Source organism: Beta vulgaris, chromosome 8 (assembly GCF_026745355.1).
Source record: "Beta vulgaris subsp. vulgaris cultivar EL10 chromosome 8, EL10.2, whole genome shotgun sequence".
NCBI lineage: Eukaryota > Viridiplantae > Streptophyta > Magnoliopsida > Caryophyllales > Amaranthaceae > Beta > Beta vulgaris.
In genome coordinates this window covers 55,220,061-55,245,379 of record NC_079209.1, presented here as the reverse complement: position 1 = coordinate 55,245,379, position 25,319 = coordinate 55,220,061, and the positions used below count along the sequence as shown (strand labels likewise).

The 25,319-nt window shown below is 36.3% G+C and overlaps 2 protein-coding genes across 4 annotated transcripts; one reads left to right on the top strand and one right to left on the bottom strand.

Annotated features, from left to right (window-relative positions):
• Window positions 1–2,275: 2,275 nt before the first annotated feature.
• LOC104901975 (hypothetical protein) lies at window positions 2,276–16,809 on the top strand. Of its 3 annotated transcripts, none has more exons than XM_010689611.4 (5): window positions 2,276–2,381; window positions 3,246–4,984; window positions 5,983–6,103; window positions 14,833–14,892; window positions 14,964–16,809. In XM_010689611.4, the coding sequence occupies exons 2-5, from the start codon at window positions 3,360–3,362 to the stop codon at window positions 16,623–16,625; spliced, it is 3,468 nt and encodes a 1,155-aa protein (XP_010687913.2). In that variant the 5' UTR covers window positions 2,276–2,381; window positions 3,246–3,359; the 3' UTR covers window positions 16,626–16,809. The 3 variants fall into 3 exon arrangements, with proteins under 3 accessions (XP_010687913.2, XP_010687914.2, XP_048490440.1); XM_010689612.4 differs by having other exon boundaries at window positions 2,277–2,381; window positions 3,251–4,984; XM_048634483.2 differs by having other exon boundaries at window positions 2,283–2,381; window positions 3,193–4,984.
• Window positions 16,810–17,322: 513 nt separating this feature from the next.
• Window positions 17,323–22,057, bottom strand: LOC104901974 (uncharacterized). Its single transcript, XM_010689610.4, has 3 exons — window positions 21,317–22,057; window positions 18,911–19,095; window positions 17,323–18,019 (listed from the first exon to the last, which is right to left on the bottom strand). The coding sequence occupies exons 1-3, from the start codon at window positions 21,867–21,869 to the stop codon at window positions 17,528–17,530; spliced, it is 1,230 nt and encodes a 409-aa protein (XP_010687912.2). The 5' UTR covers window positions 21,870–22,057; the 3' UTR covers window positions 17,323–17,527.
• Between the last annotated feature and the right edge of the window lie 3,262 nt (window positions 22,058–25,319).

Sequence of the window (25,319 nt, the reverse complement as noted above, 5' to 3'; positions counted from 1 at the left end):
TATCATGATGAACTTCAAATTGGGTATTGAGAATGATCGATATAGAATTGCAAATGAAGTGTTGTTTTGTTGAAAGACTACCTAAGTTACATGATATCCTTTTCTAATCTCAAATCTGTTACTTTTAGTTATTTTTTATAGTTCAAATTCGCAAGGAGTACTTTTTATTGTATACATAATCCTCAATTTCTTATTGACGACTATATATATCCAAATTTCTAAATATCTATTATCTTATATATATATATATATATATATATATATATATATATATATATATATATATATATATATATAATTATATATATATATATATATATATATATATATATATTGTATAAACTAATTTTGTTAAGATTTTTTGATATCTAGTGTGTTTTTTTCTTATATATAAATGCTTAGCTAAGCCCATGCCAAGGCAATAACTAGTAGAGATTATTATGAAAGGATAACCTTTAAAATATATATTTTTAAAAAAAATTATTTCAGTGGAGCATCTACAAAATAATTCAAAACTAACATATACATATCAAAATTGTATCGAATAGGTAAAATTATATATGCCAAAATCACGATCATTGATATGATCTAACAAATTTGCAAACCGTCTTTTACATCGGTTTTTGATACATCCTTCTAAGAAGGGTTCTATTAAACAGTTGTATTATTTACGTAGAACTATTTGATTAAGCTGATTGTGGATAACTAATTGACATCTTTCATGAAGATTATCATCAACAAACCAACTTATAAAGGAAAAAAAAAACAAAATCCCTAAACTCTCACAAGAAGAGAGTTAAATCCCAGCATATGAATAGATATAAATCAATAGTAGTATATTGGTAGAACAACTCTGAAAGAGAGAAGTTGGAGGTTTGTTGTAAACAAAAACTCAGAAACCAATAACAACAATAAAATGGGGACTTACCACCGCCCAAAAGGGTTGTGGCATCCCCTAGATTAGGGTTGACAATATATCGTGATGAGGGCGGGTGAAACTCAACCCGCCCATTTATCCGAGATCCAAATTCTCATCCACACTATTCATCACCCGTCAAGAATTCCACCCATATTCGCCCCACCCATCAACCGCAAGTGAGGTAGGTGGAAATGGGGATACTAGAAAAAGTTGCATGTAAGCTTAACACTTTAAAAAAAAATAAAAAATAAAAATTTAGCTATCAATTACCAACAAATCGACTGAATATCAGTTGTCAATTCATAATATACATGCCAAAAGTTTGTGCTAATAATAATATATATACTAGTATCTTATATATAATCATATTATTATTATTATTATTATATTTATTAGTATATTAGATGGATAGATCAATGCAGTGGGTGATGAGTCAAAAAAGTTTCAGCCATCTCCATCTCACCCCACCACCCGCAAGTCACCCACCCCATCGTGTGTTTCACCCATTTATCTGAGGCGAGGGGGTGGATAATCCACTCATATGGGATAATTGCCAGCTCTACCCTATATCATAATAGAAAACTAGAGTTTTTAAATAGAAAACAAACTTCAAGAAATATCTAGATATTTTCTCTATCTATAATAAAAAAATATTTGATATGAGTACGGTTTTTATAGTTTTAAAATATCATTAATATCAAAAAAGCCTATCGTAAATTATTAGGTAATTTTTTCAAAACCCACCTACAAAAGATGGGTAGCTAATTAAAATTGAATTATGATTATCTTGGTAATTATTTTCAAAAATCGAACCTATTTTTTTTATTTTAAAGGATCAACTAGGTCAACCTTAATTCTTAATATATATTTTTTTTGAACAACTAACCTACCAAGATATCAACCTCGACTAATTGATTAAGTGACGAAGTGAACAACCACTTTACCAAGAGTCCAAGAGCACGTGGTTAACCTTGATCTCTATTATATAAGGGAAGAGGAGGGGGATATCAAAAATGGTAATTCTTTTTATACCCTTAAGTAATAAAATATAAATTCACCATCTTTTATCATTATATCCTCAATTAACAAAATATTTAGATCATCATTGATTTATTGGCTTTCAAAAAACAGAAAAAAAAACAATAAATTTTATGAATAATTTTTCGCATATATTATTAAGTAATTGAGCTTTTGTTTGTTTTCGCACTTATCGGGTGCATATAGGAGTAGTTAAGTGTATATGCGAAGATTTGAACAGTACGATGAGCAGTTGAGCACATAGTTTCCAGTTCCACGCACGCTCTGCGCTTGTTATCACCTCACTCACAGAGTCACGTCACGTCACTCACTTTCTACTCAAAGTTCAAACTTCACACACTTCAAAATTTTCCTGCTACATGCAATTTAGTTTTTGGCCTTCTCGAACAAACAGATGCAAATTCAAATCCAAGACATTTTCAAGGTTTTGCTTCTGTTTCTACTCTCTAATTTATTGATGCATTAATTTGTTGTTGTACTCTTTTTGATTGTTTGTTTGTATGAAGGATAAAATTAGGGTTTCGATTGAATTTATTGAATGTTTTTACTGTGAATGTTTTGCGGAATTGCTCTTCTGCAGAAAGATTTATGCTTTCCTTTCTTTGATGTTAAATTAATTTGTTTTATGAAGATTGCTCGTTTGATGTAATTGGAAGAGGTGTAATATTGAATTCGATTGGAAAAATTTTAATGGCTGAGAAATTGTAATTATATTGAAGGTTTCTAGGGTTTTACTGAGAATTTGTTTGAACGTAGTGACGGGTTGGATTTTTTTTACTTGTACAATAAGGAAAGATACATGAGAATTTTACCTGCTAGTGCTCTTTTGATGAAGTAACTTTTTCTTTGTTGAAATGTTGTTTGGAATTGTAGTTAAATCGAAAATTTGTAGGGTTTTACTGAGAAGTTACTTGAATGAAATGCTAGGCGATTGGGGGCAAACGTGTACCATGTAGGATGTCATCTTCGTTAAACATTCTTTATGCTTTCAGCGGTTTTACGTTGATATCTCCTGGAAGATCGTCTTTTTCCTCATTCTCGGCCTTCATCTTTTCACCCATCTTCTCTTTGTTTTTGAGGTCTTCATGTATGTGTTTTACACTATTTTTGTGAGTTTTTGCTTTTTGCGGGTTGCTTACATAAGAATATTCGTGATATTTCGTGGATCGTCTACTCTTGTTGCGTCACTGCCTTAACTGTTTGTGACCGCTTCCTATCTACTTCAATATTTGTAGGTGTACTGCCTTTGAATAATGTTGCTTTGTGCTGTGAATGGTCTGATTTTCAGAGCAGTTGGTGGCGTTGATGTGCTCTACTAGTGAGTTATTTTTGCATGGTGGTTATGAAGCTTTCAAAAGCAACAGCATGTAGATAAGAGAAAAGTATTTGGCAAGCACATAAAATGCAGCCACCAGGCCCGCCACGGCCATTTCGAGGTGCCCAATATGACAAAGACATGTTTACCTTTCTGCCTCCACATTCGAATAGAGATGTTTCGGCAGAGTCATCAAGAAAAAGAAAATTAAATTCCTCTGATCACCAAAACACTGTATCTGCTGCAAATGCGAGGCATGGTATTTCTGTAATTCCGTACCCTAAGCTGAATGCTGAAAATTTACAAGGTAAAGAAATTCATAGTTCTGCCCCAGCTTCTCAACCGAGGGAATCATCGAATTTCAACGGTTATTCTGATCAAAGTCAGCAGTGGGATCAGAATGATTATGCAGTGAATGGACATCGTAAAGAGAGGGTTCTTAATGATTCTAGATCTGAATATACTGGATTTACTTCTTTTAGTGGGCAGTTGCAGTCTCCCAGTCACAAAAGTTCCTCATCTGTATCTTCTCTCTCTGAAATTCATACTCAGAAAACCTTGAATTTGCCTCCTCCAGTTACAGAAGACTTCAGCCTGCATGAGAATCGCAAACCAAATTCGCATGAAGCCACACTTAGAGGGCTAAGTAGGTCCCCTTTGATGACTACAGACTTTAGTCGGTGTGAGAATTGGGAATCAAATGCACATGTAGCGACTCATAAAGCATTGGGATGGCAGCCTCCAGCAGTTCAAAACTCTTACCCGCATGAGATCCGTGAATCAAATGCAAATGCATTGGCTCAAAAAACAACAAATTGGCTACCTTCGATGACTCAAGATTTTTCCCAGAATGGAAATTGTGAATCGGATCCACATGTAACGACTCAAAGAACATCAAATGGGCCTCTTCTAGTGACTCAAGACCTTAAACACCATGAGAACCGTGAGTTTAATGCACGTGTGACACGGGTAGAGAATGGTCCTCATTCTCAGGATTTTTGGAGCTTTGCACATGAAAAGCCTAAGGTTATGGCATCAGATCCTTATGCACAAGCATCTGCAAGATTGGGGGGATCACCAAGATTGCCACAAAATACTATTAAGCCAGGAGCATTTATTGGGGGTTTGGATGAAAAAGGTCGTTGTGAAGAAGAAACTTACAAAGCGAACTGTCTTTCTAATATCAAAGAGTATGGTGACGCTGGTCGGTTTTCTGGATTTGATGGTGCTGATATCTGCAAGGGTGGATCTTCCTCTAATGTTACAAAAAGTGATACTGATAATTTTACTGGATTTGACAGTAGTAAAGCACCTGGGAACAATGACAGTGCATCTGTATACAACTTACAGAGTGAAACTAATAATCTCTTAAATGTTTTGAGACTTTTGAGTGCTGCTTCTGGTATTGGTTTAGCTGATAATAATGATCGTAATGTTCAAGGTTGTGGTCATGATGTTAAATTGATAAAATCACCACCAGGATCTACTGTTCAGAATCTAAACCATCCTCCAGCGGAGACAAATTTGTCCAAGAAATGTGAAGATGGTTTTATTCTTGACAAGCCTCCTACCACTGGTGAGAAGGGTTCAGTTAAATTAGACGATGAATGCAAGACCGAAAATGGAGCTTCAGCATTTGCTGAGAAGTTATGGGATGGCACCCTTCAACTGAGTACCTCTGTTTCGGTGTCTGCTATTGCCTTCTTTAAAAGGTTATTACATATTCTTGATAATACTATTCTGATATTATTGTGCTATAAGTTGTTTGAGATGTATAGTTTATCTGTTCTAAGACGCAGAAAAGATGCACGATCCGCTAGTTTCTATTAGTTGCCTATTATTGAATAAATAGTGAACCTTATATAATAGAAAGTATATTCAGCTTAGCTTGTTCTGAAGTAAGAATTTACTATATCAGGGTCCAACTTTGCCCAATCTGGTGTAAGATTAGCTGATGCCTTTTGTCGTTTTGCATAAAAAAAATTGGTTTATAGTTCATAGATGCACTCAAAGCATTTGCATCATCTGGAATATCCATGATTGATATGTTCAGTCGGTTTGTATTTTTCTATCTGCACTCTTCAGCACTCAATAAAGGAGGTCTGGTTTGTTTTTGTTTTTTTTTGTGTTGTGGGGGGGGGGGGGGTCAGTCGGTCTATCTTATACTACCTTCGTTTCAAAATAAGTGCAACATTTGCATAGTGTTTACTATTCACATTTTAAACTTTAATTAGCTTTGGTGATTTATATTTTAGGAAAAACATAGTCATGTGGGATCTTGTTAGATTCGTCCGGATGTGAATTTTTTTAATATCAACTTTTTATAATTTTTACTTATTGATAATTGAAGATATTAATGGTTAAAATAATGCATTGGCAAACGTGCAAACAAGAAATGTTGCACTTATTTAGAAACAGAGGAAGTATATCTCATTGATTGCGAACCTTTGCTTTCATTCGTGAAATTAGTAATTATCTACATGCAATTTTTTTCACTCTCGTTTTGGTTTTAATCTCTTTCCAAGTCCTATCATATGGATTCATCTTTTATTGTGCGGAATGGACTGCAGCTCTTACTTTCAGTTGTATCTGTGTTGTGCTTGTTCTAATTTAATTGATCCTAGAGGATGTAGTTTAGAGGTAGCATGATTGCAAGAAACTTTGTCAATAACTTTAGCTGATAATTTGTACTGTACTTTTCATTTTGTAGTGGAGAGAAGATGCAGGACTTCAGCTGGTCTGAATCTGTCGAAGTAAAAGGGAAAGTAAGACTGGAGGCTTTTGAAAAGTATGTGCAAGACCTTCCGCGCTCACGCTCTCGTGGACTCATGGTAAGACTAAATATCTATCACTATAGTTATGTCATCGTCAATCACATGGTGCTTCTCCTAATTTAAAGTCTTTGAGTGCTGGCTGTAGAACGTCCTACGGTACTAGCTTAGATTGGTCTGGAGATATTCCAATTCTTAATAATTTCCATAAATTTGAGTGAAAATCTGTTCCTTGCCTATGTTTCATGCCAGAGGCATACAATTATCTACATACAATGGGACACACGTAGAGGTTTCAAATGCCTAAATTCTGTAAAGATGACATAGATGTTAGGTTTCCAACATATATCCGTATTTGGATATGAATCTATGAAATTGCAATTTAGATATGCTTCCAGCATGATTTATGTTAGTTTCCTCAAGTCATTATCGACATCAACCTAATCTCTCATTGATGTTTGGCCAGTTATTTTTAATCATTTAAGGGTGGTGGCCACAAGGTAGGGTGATTTGAAACAGGTCTTGATTTCTAAGCCCATGCATCTCCATTCACCTTCAGTACTCTGCCCAATGCATCTATAATCTAGCCTGTTAATGTGCCACCTCCAAGCAGCTACTGGCACACTTCGTGTGTGTTTGGATGAGAGAATTTCAAAGGAAGAGATAAGCAGGGAGAGTGATAGATTTTTCCCCCCCTTTATTAGGATATGGATTGGGGAGTGATATACATTCTCCCAAAATTAAAATAATTTGAAGGGAAGACACTAGTCCACGTTTCCCCGTCCCTCCCTTCCCTTTACCATGGCTACTAAACACACTATTCGGCATTCGCTACCTCAAAACCCAATTTGGGGGAGGGGGCAATAGTATATGGTCGTGGACTCATGGTACACGCACATCTGAACTTTCAATGCATGTGTGCCATATTACAATTTACACATGGAATGTTTTTTCAAATGCGCCGTGGACAGATTCAGACGGTATTGCAATCAATGGCAATCTATATTAACATGATATGCAAGCAAACAAAAGACTGGATCTGTATAAATAGAGAAGAAACAACAGCAGAGTTTGAATCCTGCTGGATTGGTGCTCGGGGAGGTCCAAATATACGTAGCTTTATCTCTAAAGAGTCTAGAGTTGTTTGAGAAGAAACGGGGAAAACGAAAACTGATGAGTATATGAACTCCTCATAGAGTACGGGACCAGTGAGACCTGCATCAACGATTTTGTTTGCTTATTTAATGGTTTAGAAAGATCGACAGAGGAGAGAGATTTGGAGGAAAAGAAACGTAAGTGGTCTAATCCTTTATAAGGTGGGAAGGGTATGGGCTCTGGTGAGAACATTCATGCAAGAAGATAAGTGGGAAAATACTTTGAGCCTTTTAGGAGATGGTAGATTTAAGGAGATGATGAAGGGACTCAGAAATATTTTGGCAAAGAAACAATTTACTTCTGGCCTTTTTGTCCTTGTCTACTTTGGTAAATTGGCCATGGGAAATTCGAGTTCTATGGAACCTACAAAATACTCGCTCCGTTTTCTATTCCTTCCTTTGTTCTGTTATAGTTGCAATACTTCTTACTTTTGGGTGTTTCAATTTATTTGCACCATTATTATTTTTGGATATTCTTTCTTTCTATCTCTCCTTATCACATGGGTCCTCTTTTCATCTGTCTTTACCCGAGTTAATGTGCCTCACCCTAAGTTGCAACTGAATTAGAATAGAGGATAGTCATTATTAGGGGACGAAGGAGAAGGTAGACATAGTCACATAGATATCATTTACTATTGATGTCTTTCACTTTTTATACAACCAGTCACTATTTGTAAATGTCAATACGCTTGCCTATTATTAGTGGACACTTGATAATTGACACATATTTTGGGTCACATAAAAAAGGAAATTATGGACAAATAATAGAGGACTGGTGGAGTAGAATGTTTGATTTGCTAACTCCTTGGAATTTCAATGCTCTATGGTGTCATGCTCCCAAGCATGATTAGGACTTTTTATGACCTAGGGAAGTATGTAGGTTTCACTTCCATATAGTTGTGTTGCAGAAAAACAAACTTTACTCAATAACTTTGATATTTGTTATTTGTTGGCAGGTATAATATTGCTGACTTTGCGTGTACTTTGGTGTAAGTTTTCCAATGATTCAAAGGCAACTACCTCATAATGATTATCCTAATCACAATCAAAATTTATTAGCTAGTGTCTTCAATCTGGCTCCCACCTAGATGTAGGATCTTACTGTTGCAAGTACAAATAATAAACTGTTTGCATTGCATTAGATCCTTGATCTTGAATTCTATTAGCTCTCTGCAACTTCACAATAATTAAAAAGCACAGGAAGTTTATTGACATTTTGATTTAGTCTGCGATAACCTATTAGCTGAATATTGTAGATAACTTTTAAACAAAACTGTATTGAAATTGTTTATGATAAATTTTCACATCATCATGAAGTTCTGGAACCATGAAAGCACTAGAATAAGAAATTGGCAAGTAATAATCCACATGGTTTACCAGCTCATGATTTCTCATTGAAGGGAAATGAACCACATTATGCTTTATTTTGGCCTATAGAAATGTTTTTGTTTTCAAAGTAATTTGCTTGATTACTTCTGTTGAAGGGCTGGTTCCTTTATAGATAAGCATATTGGTCGTGACCTAGTTGATGGTGACACTTGCAATTTCCAAACTTTCCACTCAAAAACTACATTGCTCTCATCTTTGGATAAGGATATTTACTAGGAATAGTCCTCACTAATTGTATTGCTAGATTTGGTATTCTCAGCTTTGGTGTTTCTCTTTACTAGCCACTTTGACATAAGAGAGGAGTTTGCACATCCGGTTTTGCAAAGTTTGCTTTAGTTGGAAAGGGAAAGGCCTTGTTGTTCTTCTATGAATGAGTACACAATCAATTTAATCAAACAGATAAGGGATCGGCTTACCATAAGCTTGTACATCTTGGGAAATTCTTTCGCATCTTATATTAGCTAAATTCGCAAGTAATCACTTTCTTTGGAGGACCTTATGTTATTCCAAAAATCATTTATGGAAGTTTTATGGGAACAAATCGTAGTTAGGGGAATACTGTCCTTAGCAAGATATGGAAGGTGTAGCCACGCACAACATTTGAAGGAGGAAAATTTGAAAGACCCAAACTGGACCACATTTTAGTAATCGAGACTTATGATGAATCAAGTGCTAAGAAATATATGATCATATTAAGCATTGAAGAAAGCAACAAATAGTAGTAACTAGTAACAGTTAATACTTTTGATGCACGGTAAACTTTTTACCTATTGTGGTAAGGTGGACTGCTACAGTGCTCACTCTTCAGGAAATGATTGTTTCCTGTTTAGCAAATAATAATTCTTTCATCAGAAGATAGAAATATTAATCACATTGATCGTTAATTCTCTACTTAGCCGCAGTTTAGAAAACCAGATGTTTATTTTTCAATAGGAGAGGTTGTTAGCTGCAGATGGCTTCAAATCTGGTGTTTTGTTTCAGTGTGAATGCTAGAAATAGAACCAGGTGAATCTAGTTTGAATGTGTTAGGCTGTTGTACACCTAAATGAAGCTTACAGAATTCATTCTCAAGTAAAAAGTCTGTCTTTAAACATTGTTATTGAAGCTGAATGCTGTTAATATCTAAACTAGATATGAATGTTCCAAGAACTAATATAACTCCATCAGTCATATTTATTTTTGAGGCCTTTAAAACTCGGTTCATTCCGTGTAACTGGAAGTGTAGCTTATGCGCTCAAAGTGTTTTCATGAAACTCAATAGCACCATAACTAAACTAACCTGCTTACTTCTTGCCTCTGGTGCATATTTAAGATTCAGAAATTATCTCCGTGTTTAAGATGTTGGGCTAGTTTCCTATTTGTGTCACTATTTTATCCTGAAAGTTTATATTATTGTTAATCAACTCATTGCTTTCTTGGAGCTTGCATATTTGCATGCGTGATGCATCTTAAAACTAGTAACTAGAATCTGAGAAGTGCATAGGTAAACCGTTTAGAATATACTATGAAGTCGCAGAAAAGAAATTCACTGCCATGCTAGTGGAAGTCCACTGAAGGCCTGACCTGTTATGAGGTTCGATGCCGGCAGGCCCCGCACAATCAATCTATAACAGAAAAGGTAAAGTCTTAAGGTGCATGGGCTGGCACAACCCAGGGACAGCATGGGCTGCTGTGCCATGGGCCTAGACTAGCCCCTGCGATGGCAAGGCACAACCTCCATGGTTCATGCCATTCAGAGGCCACAATACGACCCACTGTCATCTTTGTTATTGAACGTGGTGCTCCTTTCTCTTTTAGAACCCGAAAATTCATAATGACGGGGAGAATGGAGGCCATGCAATTGTACATTGCATATAGTAGCATCATTGCAGAAATGTTTTTTAATTCTGCTTGTTGGACTATTACGACTCTATGAGTTTCCATATTGACAGTCTCATCTGTGAATTGAAGTAACTACACAAAAATGCTAGCCAGTGCATGCATAAAATGTTTACCAAGAATAAAATCCATGTAAGATACAAAGGCCATTTGAATTATATGTGGCTTACTTGCAGCATTGCAGACTTGCAGTTGCTATGCCAAGTAGTTATAAGACGGGCTTTCATGCAGGTTAGGAATGTGAATATATGTCCTTTGAAGATAACTTCAGTTAAAGGCTTTTTATACAACCCTTTAGTGACTAACGTCTAACAAGAGAAATAGGGGGGCACATAGTAATTCAACATCTTGTGGGTTCACTAGATTGCCGTCTCTCTTCCTAGTTGCCAAATTTGTTTTGGTAAATAGCCAAAACTCAAAATCGAAATCTTGTACTCCTTTCACCTCAAATTAAATGCTATAAAAGTTGGGGATGAGAATTTTTTATGTAACCTTATGGAGCACAAAATTAGTGACGGAGGAAGTAAATTTTTGTCATAAATACTATTACCATGAACTTTGGGATATGGTTTGTGTGACACAATGAACATATTGATGAAGTGGTTACGAAATTATTGCGATGGTACCTTAGCGAAACTAATTATAATATCAGTTATATGTATGGTATCTCCATAGTCATTAGGAATACAAGGTACCTAAAGTATCATCATACGTAAAGGTGATTATACCTAGTTTGGCTTGGATCTAGGGATGGCAATGGATCGGGTCCTTATGGATTTGGATACAGATCCATTATAGAGTTTGGATCTAGATCCACCCCTGATCCGATGGGTCTGGAAAATAGACATGGATCCCAGATACTTCGGATCCTACGGATTCAGGTCCAAAACATATCGTAAGCAAATTCAAAGCTCATAACCATTTTTTTTGGAGTTATCGATTCAAATTAGACACCTTTAATAAGCAGTAAATATTAGTTGAATTCATAAATATAAAAAAATCTTAATTTTTCACCCATGTCAAAGAATCAACATAAAAAGATACTTCCTCCGCTTTTTTTTACTTGTAATACTTTTTTTTCCATCAACTTCAGTGCAAAATTTGGGTAGGAGAACGGTAGAGAGGAAAAAAAAAGAGGGTCCCATGTGATTGGAGAGAGACAGAGAAAGGAAAAGGAAAAGCAAAAATAGAAAGTGTTGCAAGTAATTATTTATTTCCTTCTTAGGAAAGTGTTATTACATTTTCGCTTGTATATTGAATACTCCTAATCAAAATCGCAATCATTATCATACAAAGATTCTAGCACAATTTGCAAAATGCTAAAATCAACATGAGTAATGTATGAGCTAATAACTAATGAGAAAGAAATTCAACAACATAAAAATTGCTACGGTGTATTACATGTACCCATTTTATCAATTCTAGACCTAATGATTGATCAAGACTCTAAAGAAACTGTTGTCCATGTCTACATCTTCTTAAGCACGCTCACCTCAAGACGAGCCAACTAACGAGATCAGACTTGAGGGAGCGGTCGTTGGGAGAGAGAGAAGGGCTCATGAGAAATGAGAGAGCGAGAGAAGCTGGAGAGTTTGCATTCATGCAGTAGTTGTATGACTCGGGACGAGTGAGCGGTGGGCTAATGGTGAGCTAATGGTGAGAGAGGGAAGGTGGCCAGGGGTCGTGTGACGGGTGGTGTGCGAGATCGTGTGGTCACTGTGGTCGTTGAAGGTTGGTGGTCGGTGGGGTTGAAGGCTTATGGAGAGAGAGAATCGGGAGAGAGGGGAGTTGCTTCAAAGGATGGAGTAACGAGTTAGGGTTTTCAATAAAGCGTGAGTTTTAAAGAAAAAGGATCAAATGTTTAAAGCCCATCAACCTAGTAGCCCACTCACAAGTTAATTTTAAAAAAAAAACAGATCTAGGGATTCGAGTCAGACTCGGATTCGCATTCTAACGATAGGCACCGTATCCAATGAGTCTTAAATTTTGGGATCTAGATCCTAAAAACAGACTAGGGGGTTCACGAATCCGGGCCGGGTCCAAGATCCATTATCGTCTCTACTTGGCCTCAACACCAGGGGTTTGAATCCTACCAAGTGAAGGTAACTTGGAGGAGGATTCCATTTACGGTTCCTTCCTCCTTCCAAGTGCTTAGGCCTTTGGGTCGAGTCCTATCCTAGGGCAGGTTATTCATCTTCCCAATCTCAAAAAAGAATGTCATGGTGCTTATGAATATTGATGGAACTATTCTAAGATGTGCATGCTAATTGAAATCTGTCGTTACAAAACATTCAAAAGCATCATCTTATTTATCAAATAACTTAGTAGCTCAAAATTGCTAAATCTTGGGCAGCCTAATTAATCAATCAATAGCCAAAACCAAAGAAATAGCAACCTTTTTTTTTTTTTTTTTGAATAGAAAGAAATAGCAACCTAATGTGTACTGCAATGTGATTTTCTGAATTCTTATTCTTAATGAAACTAGCCTACCTCCCACTCAAAAAAAAAAAAAAAGTACTGCAATGAACAACAATATCTGGATTTGATCTCATTGTTATCATTGTTAAGTTAATAGAAAGTATCATTTCTGTCACATGATGCTTTCTACTATGTGTTTGTCTATCTGACCGCACCATTGTGCTTCTTAACATACTATCTTGAACAAAACAATGATTCTTGGGTAGGGTCTGATTAGGCTCACAAGTTATCAAGTTGAACATCATAAAAACTTTGAGCTTGGCGCATTTCAAGCTTGGATTTGCCTCATTCACATCATGGTGGGGCTGAACTAAGCTTCCTTGAGCCTACTTTGCACTGTTTACGAGTGGTTAGGCTCAAGAGGAGCACTGATGAACCAATGACCTCTAACATGGATAGTAAAACCTCTAAAGTCGGAGTTTTTAGATGAATGAATTGCTAACTTAGCGGTTTTACTAGATAAGGTTTCAGACATGTTGCACATGTTATTGGCTAAACTTCCCTAGCTCATTATTGATGACCTACCTTAAATGGGGACTTTAAACTTCCAGAGAAAATTTGCGAAGTTACACAAACATCAAGTTGTACAGCACCAAAAAATATGTAATTGCATCATTTGCATGTGTCTCTATCAGGAAAAAGGCTGTATTTTAATAGCAGCATCAGCTTCCCCATAACTGATGTTGTGCATATCAAAAAAGGTTATCAAGTAGAGATATGAAGTACTCTAGAACTTCGGGACGTCTCCTACTCTTTCTTAATTGGAGTATCGTGGGAATTGAATATTAACCAACCATCAGAACAATACATTTATTGAATATTATGTGTTATCAACATGCGTTCAGTTCTGTTGATGTTCCTATAGGATTTGAGTTATCATACTCTAATTAGATAAGCAAGACAAGTAATCAACAAAACATCTATGAAAGGGAATTTTTCTGAAATCGTGGCGATTCCGTAATCATGGGGAATGGTACAAGCCACAATGCAACTATACTGGAGGGAGTATCTGTTAATCGTATATTTTATTCAAACAGATACTCACAAACTATACTGACGTCTACACTTCGAATTAGATCTAAAAAGAAAACACAAGTTCTTAAATATATCAACTATATAGTTTTAACTCAACTATGTAGTTTGAAGGCTGGATGCAAACTTATCTATCCGTCAATATCTTGTCACTATTGCTTCAAATGAGGCAATATTGATGGGGAACAAGGTTATGTCCCAAACATGTTCCGTGAAGAACAAGAGAGAAGAGGATGGTGGGTCCTACTCGAAGTTAGAATTACAAAAAATACGCCTTTGTTTCCCAAGAACATGTTTAGCAAATAGGCGGATTCTATTGACAGCATCAAGAACTGTGGGGAATGGAATGTTTTATTGGTTTTGGGATTGAGCCTGTTGATATCTTAGAATGGAGCAAAATGCGGCAGATTTTACGTCTATACCAATACTTCAACTGCATTGGAGCTGTCCACTCTGATGTTGGCTGTCTCTTTAAATTCTCGTTATCAACCATGTCGTCTTTGATGGCTTTGATCTTAGCAGTGAGTCTCGGGCATTCTGGATAAACTACTACTCAAAGATTCAACTCCGAAGTAAAAATTTGATTCTTAGCTCAGAAGTGTCTGTTTCTTCTACAGTCAGCTGCTGCCACACGCACACACACATCCCCTTTCCCAGCCTGCCCAACCTAAATGCCATTGAATCTTAGTTTATTTTTCTGGGGACTGTATTCATCAACTGCATTATGAAGTATCCTTCATTGCTTTTGCATTTTTCTCAGATGAAACTGAAGTTTACTAAGTATTAATACTTCTTTTCCTCCAACTTTTGAACTTTTTAAAATGTCTTGGAAAATCTCAAAATCTTCAAAAATTTCAGGTAATGTCACTTTGCTGGAAGGACGGATCATCTGATGCTGAACATAAAGGCATGAAGGAGGTAATTAGCACTTACCTGTTACATTTCAAAAGTATGATCTTTCGAAATTTCTCAGTTCTTTCTGGTTACAGGTTGCAAGAAAATATAAAGAAGGAAAAAGGGTCGGATTTGCAAAGTTGTCTACTGATGTTGATCTGTACATCTGTCCTCATAGTGATGCAATTATCACTATTCTTGCGAAACATGGTTTCTTCAAAGGAATGATCGCGATAAAAGAAAAATCAGACCCACTTATCGGATGTGTTGTGTGGAAGAAAACCTCATCTTCTGCTCCACCCACAAAATCAGGCTCGTCTCTTTGCTCCGAGTTAGAATCTCTTCCCGAGCAAGGAAAATCTCAGACGCCGGTTGATAGTGTAGAGAATAACGTAAAAGAGAAAAGTCCGGAGATTTTGCCTCGTCCTGAAGTTGATCAGCCTAAGCAGTCAATGGAAGTTACTAAGCTTATTCTATCTATCCCCTCTATTCCCTCAAAACAATCTGCAGATTTTTCTGATGATGATGATCTACCTGAATATGATTTTAAAGTTGCAATATCTCAAACTTCAGTGAGCAAAACTTCAGAGATGCAACAGATTAGGAGCAGTCATGTCTTGACACCTGTTTCTGCTGAACAAAAGTCAGTAAGTTCTGCTGTTTCTATTTCAGCGCAATATTCTGAAGCACATAAACCAAGCTTCCCAACACAAGAACAGAAACAAACAGGACATTCCCAAGGACCAGCCACGGCCCCACAAAACTTCGGGCTGCAATCTGATGTGAAGATTCCAAGTTTGCCTATGCAGGAGCCGAAACCAATAGAGAAGGGTGCATCCCATTTGAAACCAAAAAACCTTTTCGATGATGATGATATGCCTGAGTGGTGCCCACCAGATTTCATGAAAATTAGGGAAGAGGCGGCAAAAAGGCCAGGAATGTCTTTTTCTTCGAGCTCTGAAGTTCCTGGGTCAGGACCTGCAGATTCTGGGTATCTGCTTCCCCTGCCTCCGCCTCCCCCTCCTCCCCCATTGACCCAAATACAGCTCCGAAGCATGAATCACCCTTCTGCTCATCTTCCTAAGCCAGCTGCAAATAGTCTCGTGCACGAAAATCCAGGAACTTTATCATCGCAAGTGCAATTCGATGAGAGAGAATATTCTCCTACCCCTCGTGTACCCCCACCTCCCATTGGTAATCCAGCTGCCAACAATTTTATTCATCAAAGACCCGCTGCTCCATCGACCCAGATTCAATTTGCAGACAAAAACCTAGCTGCTATATCATCTCAGATGGATTTCAAAGATTACAACTCTTCCCCTTATGTCCCGCGGCCTCCCATTGTTAACCCGACTGTCAGTAATATCATGCATCAAAGTGCAACTGCTCCATCACCCCAGATGCAATTTGGAGACAAAAATTCAGCTGCTATATCATCCAAGATGCCGTTCAAACAGGGAAAGTACCCTTATGTCCCTCATGTTCCACCACCTCGAGTTGGTAACTCAGCTACCAATAATTACATGCATCAAAGTTCAGGTGCCAAATCAACCCAGATGCAGTTTGCAGAAAGAAATTACTCTCCTAACCCTCGTCCTTCTGCACCATTCGCTGGCAGACCCACGAGTGAGGATGTTATCAATCAAAATTCAGCCTTTCCTCCGGGATTTGATCCAAATCCTGCTTTTAGGCCATGTTTTGATCAGCCTGGTATGAAGAATTCCATCCCTCGTTCGACTCGGAGTTCAAAGCCATGAAATTTTGAAGTTAACTTTCTAGTTAAATTTATAAAGTTGTAGAGATGCTCAAATCAGGAGATGGAACTCCAGTTTGAGCAAATGACTGACCGTAGTTTTAAGTTGTGTAAATAAGATAGAATTTTTCTCCTGTACTTTTACATGAATTCAAAAGGTAGTGTTAATGCTAATGTTTTGACATCAACAGTTCATGCATGATTCTAATCAGTTGCCTTTCTGTTGCAAACAGAAATTGCCAGAAGTAGGTTTTAAAATCTGAGAAACATGACAGCATAGCCATAGAACCCTGATGATGTAATGCTCTAAAAATAAGTAAATTTGCGAACTGTAGGAATTTGACAGTCATCCAATCCAACTAAAAGAGAGAGAAAAAATATTTAGGTGAGGACTATCAGATGTTAACTACTTCCTCGACTAATTTCCTGCCAACTTTTAGCTGCCTAAATATAACTTTGAGATGTGATATCACAAGGGTAATTTGGGAAATGGGAAATAGGGTACATTGAGAATTGTTGAGGGGAACTGTGTTTAACTGGATGGTTAAATGTTAAGTGCACAAAAACTAATCATAAACCAATGTTTATGGCTGATTTGACATAATTTTGGACTTATATCACTTACCTTCACTTCAGATATGCAAGTTGGCATATAATTCCTCCATATCAGGCCAAAACAAAGCAGATCCATAAGCAAAACAAAGACAAGGGCACATGGCATTTTTTCAACTTTTTTTTGCTGCTGCAAACATGGCATTACTTCATCTTTGATGCATATAAACAAAGATCTTTCACAGATCAATATTTCAAACACCACTAGTGCATAGATAGAAAAGAAATGAAAAGAAACGAGCCGAATAAAAGCTTTACAAATATATCCATTGATTCAGAACATTGCTAAAACTATCAAGGATCGAAATCATCAACTGTAAGCCAACCAGTCGAGTCCTCACCCTCTGAATCTCTTTCTCGTAAACTTGATTGGCTTCTTACCCGGCTACTGCTGGATTCCACGTTTTTATTCAATTGAACCCAATCATTGGACCCATCTGGTGATGAAGTCCTCAGTAACTGTGATGGCCCTAAGCTAGATTCTCTATTAAGGAGATTATCATCTTCAAGATCACTGAAAGAGACATCATCTTCACTTTTAAATTCCTTTGTAGCAGCAGCAGAAGTTCCTGTACTAGTATCCACATTTGAATTCTCAGGCTTAGCATCGAACTGGTTAGGATCATTAGAAGAAATCAAACTGCTCCCATCTTCTGTCTCTAGAAGCTTCTTGGTGTTATTAGTTTCATTGCTTTTGGTACTTGTTGGATTCTCTGATGTCATTACATTTTCCTCACTCTTCTTGGCTTGAAGCATCTTTAGCAGAGTCTCTCTTGCGTCAACAATCTGCAGGAGAAATTCGACAAATCACATGATTCACTCAGAAGCCCTAACTCATCTTTGGCTTCAAATATCACTATATTTAAATCTCCAATAATTCTCATTTAATCTGTTATGCCAGATATAATTGAAAGCTATGCATGCAACACTTCTACATGCGATTTGTCACGAATTTATTTCCAAAAGATCAATCAGAGTAAACAAGCCTCAAAACCACAAAAGCAATGAAGCGCCAATATTCCATTCCAAGCACAAGCATTAATGACCCATTAGGTTGGCAATAACAAATAATGCTCATGAAAACGTTAAAGAATTTAATGTAATATCATGAAGGAGATCTCATGCTGATGTCCACGGTAATGTTTGTCTATCCTCAAATACCTCTTATTCTTCATAGAATTTCCATAACCACTATAGAGGTGGTATTGAGTGGTGCTGAAAATGCTTGAACAAAAGCGCATTCCTGATGATGTTATATTACCATGGAATTCACATGAGGCATTATTCACAAAATTACGTACAAATTTATTACCATTAATATCGTTTACTCTCGGTTAACATACGGGCTGTTAAGGGTCAAGGATACAATCTGCATATGGGGTAAAAGAATGAAGAAAGGAGGGGCAGCAGAAATGAAATTATATAGTATACCATCTCAATGATTAAGAGGAGCCAAATCTTTTCAACTAATTTTGCAGACAAAGTAGCTTATTTTGTTTCACCAGAAGAAAGAAAAATGCAGGAAAATTAAGGCATTGATTAGCCCAGGGCTAACCAGAATAGCCTAAAGCTGCTCTAAGCGCAAACCATATAGTGCACATTATAACATGAAAAGTAGAGGCAAAAAATTCCCAATGAGTTTAATTAAGAAAAAGAAAGGGAATTGTAAAATCTTGCCTCAGGAGTCGATAGAAGCTCTGCATCTTCTTCATTTAACCTTGGAAGTAATAGAATGAAATATATCATCCAAAATTGCTTCTCACTCTTGTTACTGCTGATACTGCTTCTGATATCACCAAGACTTGGAACCAACTGCTCAATAATTGAGGCATGCTCATACTGAGCTTCAGACATGTCTAACTCTGCAAGTAAAACAAGACAAAGTTGAGGACTTAACTATAATAATTTGGCAATTTTCACTAGTAATAAAAAAATTCGCGAAATCAGGAAGCAAATTTTGAAGCATCCAAACATAAAATAAATTTAATTATTCTATCCTTCAAGAAAACATTATTTACATTCTCTCATTGAACTTGACAAACAAATAATAGAAAACTGTCATCATTATGTCTGATAGCAGATGTAAAACTGCTCATTTGGAGATTAATGAAAATTGCCATGATTGTAAGAAGAATAAAGATGAGAGGATACCGGCCATCAAGTCTCTTAAAGAGAAGGAGACCTTTCAGAACGACGACTGGCTTTAGCCCTTGAGCATGGAATTAACCGAGAGTCAACCTATTTAATTTAAAGGGGGATTATCCATTTACTCTATCGTTTACTTTGATTGTGGTGATGGGAATATATATGGTTGATTCTTGTAGAAGTTTCCAGTTTGAACCCATGAAGTATAAAATGGGTTGTGATTCATTGTTTTGCCATCATAAGAAGGGCATAATGGAGGGGGGGGGGGGTGTTGCCACCTCAGACTCCTATTTTCCCTCACGTGTCAACAAGCAAGTCGGGTGCTCTCCCTCTTCCCCTGGCTCAAGCTCTTTATTGATTCTAAAAAAAACTCCAAGAGTAGTTTTTTCTGTCTCAAAGTAAACCAACCAGTTGGGGAAAGGTCTTAGCTTTCCAGTCTCTTTGCTCTTTGCTAGCCCCGCTAGGGCTTGAGCTTTGATCGCTGTCCTTGGCTTGTACTCTTCTTCAGATATGGAGAGCTCTACTGCCCACCTGAGCAGCCTACCCCACGTGTCAAGCTTCTGCAATGCTTACTCTTAACGAAATATATTTATAGCCAATCTTACTAAATAGGTCATTAGTAGTCTCAATCATTACTGAACAACCCAAGATCCAGATACTCCCTCCCTCCCAAATGATTGTTACACATTACCAGGAAAAGGATGTCCCAGCTCAAACTTAAACATTCTACTATTACCAATTTTTTTCTCTCTAAAATTCTTCCCTCCTTTACACTCGTGCCCCAGCTCTAAGTATCCCTGACCTGGTATGGAGGGAGTAAAATTTTGAAGTATCTGAAATTTCCCAACTCCTCAAAAGCTAACTGAGAGACAGAGGTGAAGAACCTCATATATGCCTGTAATGATTTCTTGCTCAGTTACTCACTGTCTTTATGCATTAAGTATTCCCACTTACCACACTTGCAATTTGCTTTACTAGTACTACTTCCCACTATACTACCACTTCTTTCAGCCGAGGTTGTTATAGCTGCTACTCTGCTACAATTAGCTCACAATTACTGCAGACACATGCCTAGTCTTGTTATCTATTAGGAACCAAACCAGACAAAATATCGAGAACTTACAAATAAAAACAAAAGTACGCAACATTCACCATCTAACCACAAGCAACATACTCGGGGAAAAGGCCCGTGAAAGAAGCATGAAAGATCTATGGCCACCACTCTACATTACACGACGAAAAAATCATCCTTCTAGCATCAACCGTGAATCATCCAACTCAAATACCCACATTCAACACTCAAAGATCAGAAAGAACTCGACTTTTCTACTCAGAGACCCACATTCAACACTCGCAGTTCACAAAGAACTAAGTTTCTACCAGCTTCTTTCGACATTTTCCAACTTAATCAATCATTATACTAATACATCATAATTTCAAGTCTGTATTGTAGTCATTATAGCAAGGTAAATATAACCACTCTGAATTCCACAAAAAGCAAAACAAACCCCAAATGCAGAATGAAGATCACAATATATAAATTCGAACAAAAAAGGTATACGTATTTGACAACCACACCCAAATTGGAAGAGCAAAAATGAAGAAAAGAAAATTCATTATTTGCATAGATTATACTAACCACCCAAAACTCGGCCACCACCACCACCACCACCAACCACAAAAACCCAAATTAGGTCTAATCACATCGAATCAAGTGAAATAAAAGGTGAAATCACGGTTGATCAACTCTAATAAGTTCAATTCGGATAAATTCAGGTGGAGAAAACGCACCCTAAAACGAGGTTTAAAAAAAATAAAAACACCCAATACCCTATAAAGTGCAAACCAACCACCCCAAATTCAAAAAGAAAAAAAGATTCACATAATAATCATGAATTCCAACTAAAAAAACCATTATTGATAAATCAAAAAAATTACCATGATCAAGTGGTAAAGGGAATTCACTCCAAAGTTGAGGGCGGTTAGAAATCTGATTAGCAAACTCAATTACTTCATCATTAATCGCAACCCCATCATAATCATCATCATCTTCTTCTTCATCTTCATCTTCATCTTCATCATCGTTTTTTTTCCTATTATTATTACTATTCACATAATCAACATCATTTTCATCATTAAATTGAAGAAAATTAGAAGCAAGTTTAGAAATTTCAGAGACAGCCCTATTACTAGAGAGGAGGGAGAGTGAAGATTTAAAGGTTCCCTTTATTTCTTCCAAATCACTTCGAATACCCTCGAAAGTTCTAGAAGAAGGGGACCCACTTTCGCCGGAATTTGAGGTTTCCGGCGAAATAAAGGCGCGAAATTGACGCCCAATTGTTTCTCCGATCGCTGAGAAATCTTCCTTCACTCCACCGGCGGGAAATACGACGTCGTTTTGGGCTTGTTCTTCTTCATCTTCTTGTTCTTCATTGTTGGAAATCTGAAGGGATTTAAAGGGGTTTGGGAGTGAAATTGAAAGCCAAGACATTGTTAATTATAGTGGTTAACAATGAACATCGAAAAATTAGGGTTTAAAAGTATTTAAAATTGGGGAAAATTATGATGATGGAAGGTGTTTTTCAAGGTATAAATAATGGAGAATTTTAGTTGAAGTTCTGTTTTGTTGTTCACTTTTTTGTGTGTATATTTTGGAGCTTTTTTATAGTAAAGGACTAAAGGTTTACTAGAAAATAGAAATATAAATTATGGGGATTTGTGAGTTGTACATCAATAGTATATTACTCAATCTCATCTTAAATTCCAAACTCCTACTTTTTCGGATTTTATCAAGGGTTATGCTATATGCAGTCCTTAGGGTTGCATATAAGACATAAATACACTACTTAAAATGGAAATAAGTTATGAATTTATGGAAAATTTTTGCATCAATCAATGTAATAAATGATCAATTAATGCAACTTATTTCCATTTTTAGTTTTTTATATACAGCCCTTAGGGCTGCATATAGCTTTTCCCTTTTATCAAATACTATTCCTATAATTAAATTTTTTATGGTTTTACTTTAACTAACTTTTATATGTGATTTTTCTCATTATTTATCATGATGACTAAATATATATATATAAACACAATGAAATATTTGAAAATAATCTAAGATGATGTTTCTTTCTATTTTGGGAGGAGGGGAGGATCTTAGAAGATGATTGAATATAATGTGGATCAATATTATTCCTCTTGTTATTACTATTCAGTATTCACATTATCAACATTTAATCATGTTTTTTAAGATGATGGTTTAGGTCCTCTTGAAATATTTTCTGATTTGCTAAACACCGCCCTATTATTTTTTACTAACACCCTATATTTATATTTATTACGTATTTATACTATTTTACTTTCTCTCACCCTCTCACTCCCATACCTTACCCCCTCTCTCTCTCATCACTCCCTTACTCCCACTTTCTCTCATCACCATCACTAAGGAACTCTATCAAGGCAGCAACATTTTCCGACGACATGAGCACACCCCACCCCCCCTTCTCCCCTTTTTCTCTCCTCTGTTCAATTCTCTTTGATTTTTTCTAAAAAAAATTTAAAAAAAGGGAGGCGTTCATGGCAAGCGCTCCACCACAAGGTGAGGCGCCTGCCATGGACGCCTCCACCGATGGTGGGGCGTCCATGGTGGACGCCTCTCCATATTCTTTTTAAAAAAAATTCACTGAAAATGCAGAAAACAGAGGAGAGAAGAAGGGTGTGGGTGAGTGGTGGGGGTACAGCGGTGGTGGCATAGCAGTGTGGCGGTGATGGTGTGTCGGCACCGATAATGCCTAGTGGTGATGTAAATGCAGTAAATATTCTCAGATTTAGAATACAAATACTTTCTCATTTTCTCTCATTGTGGGAGTATTAATATAATTTTTTTTTAAAAAATCATTCATTGATACAATATTAGCAAAAAAAAGCGACGGTGGTGGCGACGGTGTTGTTGGCAGCGGTGTGGATGTGGTGTTGGTGGTTTCAATGGTGGTGAAGGGAAAGGGGGAGGGGAAGGAAAGAAGAGATAAAAAATGAATGTATAAATATACAGTATAAAAATCTATATTTAAGACGTTAGTAGGATATATTAGGTTGTCAAATAGCAAAGTCCTATTTTTGGATATGGATATAAGTTTGTGTTCTTTTTGACCTTGAGATACCATAAAAATAGAAATATGAATTATAGAGACTGTGTGAATTCTACATTAATAATATACACTCCCTCTCATCTTAAATCTTATACTACTAGTTTTTTGGATTTTACCAAATATCCCTAAAGTTTGAATTTTCATGATTTTATTTTTTAAAAAAATTAAAATTAATTCAATGATTCAAAATACGACTACGACATCTACAATAGAAGTCAAAACTAAACCAATACATATCAAAATGAAATAAATACAATTCTAATATGACAAAACCACGATCGTTGAGTAGATCTAACACTTCTGAAAACCCTTGTCTTTCACGTCGATGTCTGATACAGCCTTCTGCAAGGGGGTTTGTCGATATTTTGTAGTTTTGAAGTAGAACCAGATTCAATTCATGAAGTGATTGTAAACGAAGTACTGACATCTGTTGCAACCTCGCACAAATTTCGATCAACAAATCAACCTCTTGAAATATACAAAAAATCCAAAAAGAAAGTCTCCAAAATCTCACAGAGAGAGTAAAACTAAATATATGGGTAGAAAAACTCTACAATAGAAAGAGAGACCGAAGTTTATTAGAAACATTAACATAAAAACTAGTAACAAAAGAAGAAATGGGGATTACCACCGTCCAAAAGAATGGTGGTAGCCCCTATATTGAAAATTAGGGTTTTGTGAGAGAGGGGAGAGAAAGAAAAAAAAAAGGAGAGGAGAGAAAGTCAAGTTTTAAGAACCTTAATTAGACAGAATTTTCATGGTTTTACTTTAACTAACTTATTATATAAAATGTTATTTATATTGAATGGTTGTTCGGTATGTCGGAAGAAATTTTTAAACTGGTCAGTTGTTTGGTTAGTAGGAAGTAGGGGGTGCACAAACCGGTCAGGACCAGAATTTGGACCGGGCCGGAGATTCCGGTCCTCGATCTACAAAAATTCCCGATTCCGAGTTTCTGGTCCGGTCCTGTCCAAACCCAAAAAGTTGCGATTGATTGGACCAGAATTTCTATTATTTTAGTAAGAAAAAAAGTTCATATGTTAAAAAAGGTAGAAAGTTAGAAATTTGAAAACCTACTAGTTATTACTTTAGTATTACTGTTATTAAAAATATTAACTTTCTCACCAAATACCCCCGACAAATTAAAAAATTCACCATATACCCTCAATGTTTCAAAAATGCACCATATACCCTAGAGTTTTCAAAAACGTGCACCAGATACCTTTTTCTCACTTCTGTTAACTCACTGTTAGCTTTATTTACCATTTTACCATTATTAACCCCTAACAGGAACTAAGAAAAATGGGATAATTGAAAATTCTTGGGAATTTGTAATTCCCACAAAACATGAGAATTTGTAATTGTCACCAAACTTGGAAATTTATTGACCTACTCTCCCTTGGTTATTTTAAAATTTCTGGGAATTTCAAATTCCTTGATGTCAACCAAACAATTTTAGTAAATTTCTAGGAATTTTAGGGAATTAATTTCACATAAATTGTAAATTCCTTGAAAGTTTAATTTTCATTGCAACCAAACAAACACCGAAATCATCTCGATATTTTGTAAAAAGAAAACAATGAAATATTTGAAAATAACCGAAGTGGATGGAGGATCTTAGATGATGATTGAATAATACAACACATGTAGATGTAATCATGGTTTAAGTGATAGTTTGGGTGCTTTTGAATTATTTGGATATTAATAATTTTGTGTTTCTTTTTTACCTTGGGAAGATTAGTATAGTATTTTATTAGGCCAATCATGTACTAGTTGATTAAAAGGATGAGGAG

Excerpts from the sequence above, each read along its gene's own strand:
- LOC104901974 (XM_010689610.4), bottom strand. The coding sequence starts at position 21,869 with ATGTCTTGGCTTTCAATTTCACTCCCAAACCCCTTTAAATCCCTTCAG. Across the intron at positions 19,096-21,316 it reads CCCTTTACCACTTGATCATG|AGTTAGACATGTCTGAAGCT; the intron begins GTAATTTTTTTG and ends TTTTACTTGCAG. Across the intron at positions 18,020-18,910 it reads AGCTTCTATCGACTCCTGAG|ATTGTTGACGCAAGAGAGAC; the intron begins GCAAGATTTTAC and ends TTTCTCCTGCAG.
- LOC104901975 (XM_010689611.4), top strand. The coding sequence starts at position 3,360 with ATGCAGCCACCAGGCCCGCCACGGCCATTTCGAGGTGCCCAATATGAC. Across the intron at positions 6,104-14,832 it reads CACGCTCTCGTGGACTCATG|GTAATGTCACTTTGCTGGAA; the intron begins GTAAGACTAAAT and ends CAAAAATTTCAG. Across the intron at positions 14,893-14,963 it reads AACATAAAGGCATGAAGGAG|GTTGCAAGAAAATATAAAGA; the intron begins GTAATTAGCACT and ends TTCTGGTTACAG.